Source organism: Centropristis striata, chromosome 5, assembly GCF_030273125.1.
Source record: "Centropristis striata isolate RG_2023a ecotype Rhode Island chromosome 5, C.striata_1.0, whole genome shotgun sequence".
Lineage (NCBI taxonomy): Eukaryota > Metazoa > Chordata > Actinopteri > Perciformes > Serranidae > Centropristis > Centropristis striata.
The window spans coordinates 9,244,643-9,256,799 of NC_081521.1; the positions used below are offsets into that span (position 1 = coordinate 9,244,643).

Here is a 12,157-nt window from a genome sequence, read left to right on the forward strand (position 1 = left end):
ATATTTATATGTATGTAGCATATTTCTATAGATATATGATATGTGTTATTATAATGTATATGCTGTAGAATAAATGTATATACAATATGATATGTATTATGTGTTAGTAGATTGTGTAATGATGTACAGTTGAAACCAGAAGTTTACATACACTATATAAAAAGACACAAATGCTTTTTTTCTCACTGTCTGACATGAAATCAGACAATCACTTTTCCTGTTTTAGGTCCGTTAGGATTACCAAAATTATTTCTATTTGCTAAATGCCAGAATAATGAGAGAAGGATTTTTTCAGACATTTTTTTATTACTTTCTTCAAAGTCAGAAGTTTACATGCACTAACATTATTATGCCTTGAAACAATTTGGGAAAGCCCAGATGATGCTGTCATGTCTTTGGAAGCTTCTGATAGGTTTATTGACAACATTAGAGTTAATGAGAGACACACCTGTGGATGTATTTTAAGGCACACCTGACACACACTGCTTCTTTGTGTAACATCATGGGAAAGTCAAAAGAAATCAACCACGATACCAGGAAGAGAATTGTGGACTTGCACAAGTCTGGTTCATCCTTGGGTGCAATTTCCAGATGCCTGCAGGTTCCACATTAATAATTATACCCAAGTATAAACACCATGGGAATGTCCAGCCATCATACCGCTCAGGAAGGAGACGGGCTCTGTGTCCCAGAGATGAACGTGCTTTGGTCCAAAATGTGCATATCAATCCAAGAACAAAAGCAAAAGACCTTGTGAAGATGCTGGCTGATGCTGGTAAGAGTGTGTCATTATCCACAGTGAAACGAGTCCTGAGACATGGGCTGGAGGCCACTCTGCCAGGAAGAAGACATTACTCCAAAAGAAACATAAAACAGCCAGATTACAGTTTGCAAATGCACACAGGGACAAAAAGACCTTCATTTTTGGAGAAATGTCCTGTGGTCTGACAAAACTGTTATCTGGCTGTTTCGTTAGTTTTCATTAACTATAATAACCTTGGCCCATTGTCATCTATATTTTGGAGGGAAATGGAAAAATTCATACTCAATAAGACTGGACAGCCCATCATTTTTCTTTCAACCTAAAGATATTATCTCAACATTTGAATCTAATAACAAAACAGTATGCTTTATAACAAATCTTATGCTCTGATGGGTAAGTTTCACATCCATGAGATGAAGTTTTCCAAATCCCTCCCTAACTTTAGTGTTTTTACAATAGAATTGAAATTGTATGGAGACTTTAGAGTTGATGTCAAATAAGAAATGTGAACACACTCTGCTACAATTGAAAAGCTTATTTTCCACCACAAACCACAAAATAGTATAAAAGTAAGCACCTTATACCCTATGTGCTGATTATATGCTGATATGCTATGCTATAATATATATATATATATATATACACACACACACATATATATATATAATGCTATAATATGCTATAATGCTATTATGTGCTGATTATATGCTGATATGCTATGCTATAATATACACACACACACACACACACACACACACACACACATATATATATATATATATATAAAGATCATTCTGACTGTACTGCACTTTCAAAATAAAAAAGTAATTTTGCACAAAAATGACAAATGCCATTGTTGTACAAAAATAGTTGTTATTGTTGGTAAGTCTCATTGTTTCAATCAATGTTTTTGTGTCTTCCAAATATACTTAAATAAAATTTTTAAATAAGCTAAAATAAAGGTTTTGAATGCTTAAATATCATCTTTGCCGTTCTTTAATGTGCCCCTCTGATTAAACATTGGCCCCTCCTTGGCCCTCACAGTAAAATTGCTCTAGAACCACTACTACAAGCAATAAAATACAGATAACCAGGCATGCAGGTTTGATTTATTGATTTATTGTCCAGTTGCTGAACAGTTACAATAATTATTCTCTCATTACTTTCTGAAATAAATTCACAGTTCTTAAGAGCTATTACAAGTCAAACAGCAAAAGTCGACTGTCATATGAAAAGACTGGTTCTTCACGAAGGCAAAAATAATTACATTAATATTCCCGACAGCATTTGAACTCACCATGTAGTTCTTGGTTTCTTACTGCTGCCCTCTGCTGGTATGGATGCGCATTTACAATTTAAAGGTACAGATCCATCTCAATTAATTAGAATAGCATAGAAAAGTTTATTTATGTCAGTAATTCAATTCAAAAAGTCGAAATAACACATTATATAGATCCATTACACACAGAATCAAACATTTCATGTCTTAGTTTATTTAATTTCTTCTAATTATAATGATTATGGCTTACATTTAATGAAGACCTAAAATTCAGTGTCTCAAAAAAAAATTGAATATTACAAAAGACCAATTTTAAAAAGTATGTTTAATATGGAAATTTTGGTTTCTGAAAAGTATGTCATCTATATGACTCAATGCTTGGTTGGGGCTCTTTGACTTGAACTGCAGGAAATTGACTTTTTCATCATATTCTAATGCACTGGCTACCTGTAAATTTTAGGGTTCAGTTTAAGGTTTTATTAATTGTTTTTAAGTGTTTAAATGGTCTGGGACTGTCTTATTTGTCAGAGATTTTAAAACCCCACAGTACTTCCAGAGCGCTTAGGTCATTATTTTATTTATTTTATTTATTTGACTCTTTTATTTTCTTTTTTAACTCTTTTTTTTTTTAGATTGCGTTTGTATTACCATTTTATTGTTTTACTGTTTTTAGTATTTTATTGTTTTCATTGTTTTTATTTATAACTATATTTGTGTATGATTTTTATTGTATTTTAATATCTGTACAGCACTTTGGTCAACTGAGGTTGTTTTTAAATGTGCTCTATAAATAAACTTTGACTTGACTTGACTAATGTATTGAGATGCACCTGTATAATTATAAAATTAGGACATTTATATTATTATTATTATTATTATTATTATTATTATTATTTTCAGAAGTGTGTGTGTGCATTCATTTACATCCTTCCTTCCTCATCCTGCTGGAACATTTAACAGTAAAGCGTGTATAACAGGACAGTAGTTTACGTGTTTTTTCAGTCACTTTGTGTCTTTTTGGTCATTTTGTGTCATTTTTTTGTAATTCTGTGTATTTTGTGGTCATGTTGTGTCTTTTTTCTGTCATTTTGTGTATTTCTAATGTAATTTAGTGTTTTTTCAGTCATTTTGTGTCTTTTTTTTTGGTAATTTTGTGTCTTTCTTTTAGTAATTTAGTGTCTTTTTAAAGTAATTTAGTGTTTTATTCATTTACATCCTTCCTTCCTCATCCTGCTGGAACATTTAACAGTAAAGCGTGTATAACAGGACAGTAGTTTCCGTGTTATAAATGTTGTGCACATATACAATGTGTGCATAAGTGCAACCACAAATATTGGTAGAGTTCATCAGTTTATCTGTCCTGCAAGCCTCCTCTTCAGCTCATCGTTCTCTCTTTGCAGCATTTTATTCTGAAAATAAAAAGAAATGAATGAAAAAGACGCGGCACCATTCACTGCTCAACACTCTTTCAGTTCTGCCATGAAGGGAAACTGAGAAACATGAAATAAAATCAATTCAACATTATGACAAAGTAAATGGAAAGACCTGAACTGAGCAGAAAATGCCAAGTAGAGCTGACCTTATGTCTGAGAGCTTCCACTATCAGGTCTCTTCCTCCCCGGATGTTCTCCTCCTTCTTAGAAGCTCTGAAGGCTTCACCGATCACTGACACCAGCACGTGGGACTGGAAATCCATATTTACAATGTTAATATCAGGGATTTTTAAGCATAAATAACAACAACAAATCATGATATTGTTCCTTTAGGGCATGGGTCTCAAACTCGCGGCTATTTTGTGGCCCTCACCTTTACATGAAAGTTTAATGTGAGTTTTATACGAATGGCACTTAACCATGCTGTGTGTGGAAGGTCCCTTTAATTACTTTTTTAAAAAATTTGTGTCTTTTTTTGTCACTTTGTGTCTTTTTTAAAGTAATTCAGTGTTTTTTCAGTCATTTTGTCTTTGTTGGTCATTTTGTGTCTTTTTTAAAATAATGTTGTGTCTTTTTTTCAGTCATTTTTGTGTCTTTTTTGGTCATTTTGTGTCTGTTTTAAGTAATTTATTGTTTTTTCAGTCATTTTGTGTCTGTTTTAAGAACTTTAGTGTTTTTCAGTCATTTTGTGTCTTTTTTGGTAATTTTGTGTCTGTTTTAAGTAATTTATTGTTTTTCAGTCATGTTGTGTCTTTTTTGGTCATTTTGTGTCATTCTTTTAGTAATTCTGTGTATTTTTTGGTCATGTTGTTTCTTTTTTTCAGTCATTTTGTGTCTTTTTTGGTCATTTTGTGTCTTTGTTTTAGTCATTTTGTGTCTTTTTTTGGTCATTTTGTGCCTTTTTTAAGTAATTTAGTGTTTTTTCAGTGATTTTGTGTCTTTTTGTCATTTAGTCTTTTTTTTGGTCATTTTGTGTCTTTCTTTTAGTAATTTTGTGTCTTTTTGTTCATTTTGTGTCTGTTTTAAGTAATTCATTGTTTTTTCAGTAATTTTGTGTCTTTTTTTTGGTCATTTTGTGTCTTTTTTTAAGTAATTTTGTGTCTTTTTTAAGTAATTTTGTGTTTTTTCAGTCATTTTGTGTCTTTGTTGGTAATTTTGTGTATTTTTTGGTAATTTTGTGTCTTTTTAAAGTAATTTAGTGTTTTTCAGTCATTTTGTATCTTTTTTGGTCATTTTGTGTCTTTCTTTTAGTAATATTGTGTATTTCTTTTGGTCATTTTGTGTCTGTTTTAAGTAATTTTGTGTTTTTTCAGTCATCTTGTGTCTTTGTTGGCACTTAACCACGTTGTGTGTGGAAGGTCCCTTTAATTACTTTTTAAAAATAATTTTGTGTCTTTTTTAAAATAATTTTGTGTCTTTTTTTAAAGAAAGTTAGTGCTATTTCAGTCATTTTGTGTATTTGTTGGTCATTTTGTGTCTTTTTTTTGTCATTTTGTGTATTTGTTGGTCATTTTGTGTCTTTTTTTGTCATTTTGTGTCTTTTTTTGTCATTTTGTGTCTTTTTTGGTCATTTTGTGCCTTTTTAAAGTAAATTAGTGTTTTTTCAGTCATTTTGTGTCTTTCTGGTCATTTTGTGTCTTTTTTTGATCATTTTGTGTCTTTCTTTGGTCATTTTGTGTCTTTTTTTGTAATTTTGTCTTTTTTTGGTCATTTTGATACTGCCTCCAGCGGCCTCCAGGTAATTTGAGTTTGAGACCACTGCTTTAGGGAATGCATGAAGTGAGATGCTCACAAAAGTCTTGCTCTGGAACAGATAGCAGTGGTTCATGTCAGCCGCAGGGTGTTTGGCCACAAATCCAAAGACTTTGGGTGAAGACGGCATGACGGCACAGAAGGAGATGGTGGACAGAGGACACGAGTACAACAAAAACTGTTGTGGGAAAGACAACGAGAAGATTCATATTGAAAATTCAAGACCAGAGAGAGTATTAAATCTTACACATACTAGGGCTGGTATCATAACTAGAACACTCACACACCTTAGTTTTGTTTTCCAAAATGTCTATCCCGCCCAGCGACAGGAAGAGATGGACTTTGCTCTTCCTTGCTGCTTTTTCTGAGGAGAATGTATCTGGTGTCTAGAGAAGAGAGTGGAGGGAATACATGTCAGCACTTTTGGGAAGCTACTTTGAAAGCATTGCTTTGCAAACAACTGGTTACTTTACTATTGTTGGTCTACAACTTAAATGCTGCAGGGGGCCACAATTTTTCATGTTCACTACCACAGGGCCACATATAGGAGCGTACACTTGACCAGATATGATGAAACTGCAATTTTAAATATGTTTACAGTGCAGGAACTTCACATATTTCATGCTCAAATGCATGTTTAACAGTATAAATAGGAATACAAAAGGTTTGAAGCAAATAAAAAATAACCACTTTCTGTGATTTCTTTTTTTTTTCAGTGCAAGAACAGCAGACCAACATTAATTACAAGAAGTCATTTTGTGCATTTTTACACTGAACTTTTAAGATTTCATGCTAAAATGCATGTAGAAGTAAAATGAAGTGAGGGAGCGGGCCGTATGTGGCCCCTGGGCCTCCAGTTGCCCATCCCTGGTCTACAAAGCACTGAATGCTCTTGGGCCGAAATACATTTCTGATGATTCTGCAACTCTCAACTCTTTAAAATCAAGACTTTTAAAAATTTGGCAATCTCATATGGAATTTGACTTTAAGAGCACTCTGGGTCAATATAAGGCGTAGTAGAAATGGCAAAATTTGAGTGTAATAGTTTGTGTTGTTGTGTTTTGTTTGTTTGTTTGTTTGTTTTTTTTGTTCTCATCTGTTCTTTTTTTCTCATCTGTTTTATTTGTTCCTTATTTATGCTGTGTAACAATGTCTGTTGTGTGTTGAGGGTTGCTTTCTCTAATAAGTTTTTGACTTTGGCAAGTTTGTTTTTCTGTGCATATTATTAGATCTATTTTGATTTACCCTATGTGAGGGAATATGAGTTGTGGGGGTTGGATTTCTGTCCATATCCTCTGTAACCTGTTGATTAATTGTGAAAAAATATATAATTAATTAAAAACAAACTATCCTGCTCACAAATAAAAAATAAATAAATAATAAAATAAAATAAAATAAAATAAAATAAAAATAAAATAAAATAAAATAAAATAAAATAAAAAATAAAAATAAAATCAAGACTAAAGACTTTTCTGTTTGCCACCACCTTTACTGCACTGTAACTTTTATCAGCTCGCTTTCAATTTTATTTTTTACATATATATATATATATATATATTTTTTTTTTCTAATATATATTTTTTACATTTATGATCTTCTGACCCCTCTCGTTTAGTGATATGAGTAGAGAATTTGATGTTTAATATGATATATTATATATATTATATATATATTATATGATATATTTAAATATATCAATAATAATTGATATATTTTAAACAACCTTTGTTTCCAAGAACAATCCCAGCAACAAATGTTGGAGGAACTGTGGCATGGTCGGTGACCATACTCATATATTTTGGGACTGCCCGAAAATACAAACATTTTGGAAAAATGTCAAAGAAGAACTGGAAAGACCACCTGTTTACCACAGAACAATGTTATATATTACACATTTTGTTGATGATTGCAAGAAAAATAATTACTATAAATTGGATGAAGACTGACCCCCCATGATCACTCAGTGGTTACAGAAAGTAAAACATGTCTACATGATGGAATATATGACTGACTAATTACAGCTAAAAGTAGCTGTTTTTATGAGAAGGTGGACCCAGTTACCCACTATATATCGCTTAAGACTCCCTTTTTTTTTTTAATACTGAACCAGATAAAATATGTGCAATACCCTTTACAATGCTATTTGTGTGACAGATGAGACCCAATCTCAAGATGTTTTGATTTGTTTTTCTCTGTGATGTCAATTGCCTGTTAATGTGCATAAAGGCAATAAAGCTCAAAAAAATTAAAAATAAAAATATATTTTATCAGCGAGCTTTCAATTTAAAAAATGTATAATTCTTGTTTAAGAGTTAATTTCTTATTTTAAGTGTTCAACATGCTTATTTCTAGATTTAATCATCTTAATTTAAGAAACCTTGTCAAGTGAAATTATCTGTCCATGCAGCAAGATCATTTCCCTCAGATTTAGTGTTTTTATCTTGTTTTTAGGCACACCTTTTTTGCAGTGCAGTAAAAAAAAAAACATTAAAACCCTCTAAAGCAGTTTTTCTCAGTTTTACTCTTTCCATAGTTACTGCTGTTAGACTCTGTAGGGCAGAATAGCCTAAAGACTGAGCAGTGCATGTTCTAGTGTCCAGTCTGAAATAGGATATGAGTGGTAGCTGCTGACGTCTGTACACAAAAAAGGACACTGAAATATGTATCTCAGTCATGATCTCAGTATGAGAATGAACTTACCAATAACCCTGTGACCCATACAGCTCTAATGTATAAATCTATTTCACGAAGAGAAGCATCAAACAGCCTGAACAGTGACTTTTTGTTACCGTACTACATCTGATTACCGCTTTAATCATCAAAATGAAAACAAAAACGAGGCCTGAAATATATCATTTTATGTCTAAGGAATCTAGAATAGATTAAAATTCCACTTGAATCAAATTACAGAAAACAAAAATTTTTTTCCATGATATTCAATTTTTTAAAGATGTACCTGCTGCACAGAGAATTGTGGGTCAGAATAGTGAATGTGTCATTCTACATACTAAATGGTGTTGGGACAATGAGGCTTTGTGAAGCATTTGCCTTGTTTTTGACCCCACTAGATGGCGCGCTTTGTTTAACAAAGGGCTCAATTATCAATGCTAAAGCCCTTTTTGTACAGTGTAAAATAGATGTGAGTGGTAGCTGCTGACCTTTAGGCTCTGAACGGCTTCAGATAGGACCTGTAGTCCATCAGGGCGGACCACCTCCACTCGGCCCAGAAACTATGGTCAGAAAAGCAAAAACACACCAACATGCTGCACATAATGTGTAATAATAATAATAATAATATTTAATAGTTCACAAATATCAACTGTTTTAATAGCTTTTTGGTTTTTGGACAATTTAATAGAGGCGATGTACTGCCTGAGCTCATGGTGAAAGGCAACAAAAGATGGTTTTCTTCGAACAAATTTGCATTTATGAATATGAAATTTCGCCATCAGTATGATCAGGTTTATAATAAATATTTCGTTGAGTTTTTCTTTATTTTTGTCAAAGAGCCCAAATAGTACATCCCTCCAAAACAACTTAAAATCTTTATTAACCCTTTGATGCACAACATGGGTCTAAAGTGACCCGACAGAGTTTTTATGTTCTATATCTTTGCAATAAATTATTTTCATCATTCAGAATTCCAGGTTTTCCTCAATTAGTTTGTTATGATCATCATACATCCTAATTTTCATGTTTTCCTTCATTATTTTTTAAATAATATTCCTTTTTGTGTCATTTCTCTTCTAATGCACAACATGGGTCAAAAATGACCCATTTTTTAGCTAAGTAGCTTGCTTAGCTAAATACTTAGCTAACTTCTTGGCTAAATAGCTAGCTACTTAGTCAAATAGTTAGCAATGTAATAATACAAAAACTTTTTTTTCATAAAGTATGAGAAGCAAAATGGAAATAATGATCTGTTGTTATCAAAAACAAGATATTTAAAGAATACTTGGAATATTCAATCATAAAATAAGTTGATATCAAAAGATAGAGCACAGAAACACACAGCAGCATTAAATAACATGATATATGAATGCGGGTCATTTTTGACCCATGTTGTGCATTAGAAGGGGGGTCAATATGTTGTGCATCAAAGGGTTAATATTGCTTGCAATAAAGTTACAAATCTCAATCCAGAGACCTTGGACAAAGGGAGAAGTCAGTATTTACCTTTACAGGAAAGGAGATCTCATTATCATCCTCAGTGTCACTCATTTTAACTCTTCTGGTGCCAAACTAAACCCTGCAGACTGACAAAGAAGATGAAGATGAGTCTAGAGACATTCAGGGACATTTAATGTTTGAATTATTGGAAAAAAAAAACAACAACAGTAAATTCATCTTACCTTTGTGTAAATGTACTTCCCCAGAGTGTATGGGCTTCTTATTGCATTACCAGTGGATGGGTGTAAAGTCTATTGGAGTTAATGAGTAACTGTCATGTCTTCCTTATTGGTCTTTATCAGACGTCCTGGAAATGTTCCGGAAACACGCCATGATTCATCAACATCAGGACAAGGCTGTCAACATTTAAAATCATCCTCTTGTCTTTAGTTTAATAGTATGTGCGTTGATTTTTAGACTCTTAACTAATGACTCATTTAGTTGACTATCTTGCTATATTATCTATGAAAAACATTTCTGCATTACATGTCTAAAGATTGCATGAATTTAACGCTATGGAGTCTTAGACTATTTTGTCCATTCGAATCCTTTTCATGTCTTTTTTGTGTCTGTTGTTGTCTTTTTTTAGTTATTTTGTGTCTGTTTTTGTCATTTTGTGTCTGTTGTGTCTTTTTTGGACATTATGTGTCTGTTGTGTCTTTTTTTTAGTTATTTTGTGTCTTTTTTGGTCATTTTGTCTCTTTTTTTGTCATTTTGTCTTCTGTGTCTCTTATGGTCTCATTGTGTATATGTTTTTCTAGTCATTTTGTGTCTTTTTTTTGTCTTTTGTGTCGTGCTCCGGCGCTTTCGTGGACTCCAGAGGGTTAAAGGTTAACATGGTGTTTGATGAGTTCCCCCTGATACTGTGACTGGAGACAGCATTTGGGCAATTTAGGGTTCTTTCACCAATATAAGGCCTAAACACTGTGGTTCCATATCCCCTTCATGCTTTATCAATAGTGACAGAGAGAATGGAAATGGGAGACAGAGGGGAAGACATGCAGCAAAGAGACCTCGGACCATATTCAAACCTCATTAACATATATTACCATATAACACATTGGAGTGAACGATGCTGTCCTCTACATGCTTCACCGTGTCCTTGCTCATCTGGAGGAAATTGGTGCTTAGGTGAGAATCATGTTCTTTGATTTTTCAAGCGCATTCAACACCATCCAACCCAACATACTGAAAAACAAGCTCACAGAGATGGGAGTGGATCTGTCCTTCATCTCCTGGATCACAGATTACCTGACAGGAAGACCACAGTATGTCAGGTTTGGGAACTGTGTTTCTGGGACATTAATGAGCAGCACAGGGGCTCCACAAGGCACTGTACTGGCTCCACTCCTGTTCACACTGTACACAGCGGACTTCAAATACAACTCTGAGTCCTGCCACATCCAGAAGTACTCAGACAACACTGCTATTGTGGCGTGTATCAGGAATGGACAGCAATCTGAATGTAGGGATCTGATAAAAGCCTTCAGTGACTGGAGTCACAAGAACTATCTCCTACTGAACACCTCAAAGACTGAGGAATGATCAGAGATTTCTGCAGGTTCAAGCCCCTCTTCAGCCAGTGAATACCTGTGGGGTGGACATGGAGGTGGTGCCAAGTTCTAAGTATCTAGGTGTATACCTGGATAATAAGTTGGACTGGTCCCTAAACACAGACGCTCTCTACAAAAAGGGGCGGAGCCTCCTCTTTTTCTTCTTGAAGCTCAGATCTCTGGACATATGTAGTGCGATGCTGCAGATGTTTTATCAGTCTGTGGTGGTAGTGTGTTGTTTTATGCTGCAGTCTGCTGGGGAGGCAGCATCACACACAGAGATGATCAGACTGGTCTAAAGAGCTGGTTCTGTGGTTGGAGCCAGGTTGGACACACTGGAGGAGGTGGTGGAGAGATGACCTGTCAACATGTTGGAGGCCATCCTGAAATACCCAGATCATCTGCTACACAAAACCTTTATGGACCAAAAAAACAGCAGTGGACGGCTCCTCTCTCTGATATATATTATCTATACATTATGTGCAGCATGTTGGTGTGTTTTTCCTTTTCTGACCATAGTTTCTGGGCCGAGTGGAGGTGGTCCGCCCTGATGGACTACAGGTCCTATCTGAAGCCGTTCAGAGCCTAAAGGTCAGCAGCTACCACTCACATCTATTTTACACTGAACAAAAAAGGCTTCAGCATTGATAATTGAGTGTTTTCAGCCCTTTGTTAAAAAAAGAGCGCCATCTAGTGCAGCTGTTCTCAGCCTTGGGGTCGGGACCCCAATTGGGGTCCGCCCCTGGTAATTTTGTGGGGTTTTTTAGGTAATTTATTTTCTTTTTTGGGTTATTTTGTTTCTTTTTTTGGTAATTTTGTGGGGTTTTTTAGGTAATTTTTTTTCTTTTTTGGGTTATTTTGTTTCTTTTTTTGTTCATTTTGTGTCTTTTTTGGTCATTTTGTTTTCTTTTTTTGGTCATTTTGTGTCTTTTTTTTTCTTGTTTGGGTTATTTTGTGTCTTTTTTTGGTCATTTTGTGTCTTTTTTGGTCATTTTGTTTACTTTTTTTGGTCATTTTGTCTGTTTTTAGGGTGATCTGAACTGTGCGTGTGAGATTGTGTTCAGTGAGCGGGGGTCGCGGACAACATGCATGTTAAATTGGGGGTCGCGACTCAAAAAGGTTGAGAACTACTGATCTAGTGGGCTCCTTAAATAAAGCAAACGCTTCATGAAGCTTTGCTGTCCCAACACTACTAAAAGCACACTCA

At 34.2% G+C, this 12,157-nt stretch overlaps 1 protein-coding gene across 2 annotated transcripts; it reads right to left on the minus strand.

Moving 5' to 3' along the window:
- Positions 1-1,862: 1,862 nt before the first annotated feature.
- On the minus strand, positions 1,863-9,485 carry LOC131971665 (PTB domain-containing engulfment adapter protein 1-like). Of its 2 annotated transcripts, XM_059333202.1 has the most exons (6): positions 9,404-9,485; positions 8,386-8,457; positions 5,515-5,613; positions 5,268-5,405; positions 3,622-3,726; positions 1,863-3,451 (listed from the first exon to the last, which is right to left on the minus strand). In XM_059333202.1, exons 1-6 carry the CDS (start codon positions 9,446-9,448, stop codon positions 3,389-3,391), a joined length of 522 nt encoding a protein of 173 aa, XP_059189185.1. In that variant the 5' UTR covers positions 9,449-9,485; the 3' UTR covers positions 1,863-3,388. The 2 variants fall into 2 exon arrangements, with proteins under 2 accessions (XP_059189185.1, XP_059189184.1); XM_059333201.1 differs by having other exon boundaries at positions 1,863-3,726.
- Positions 9,486-12,157: the final 2,672 nt, after the last annotated feature.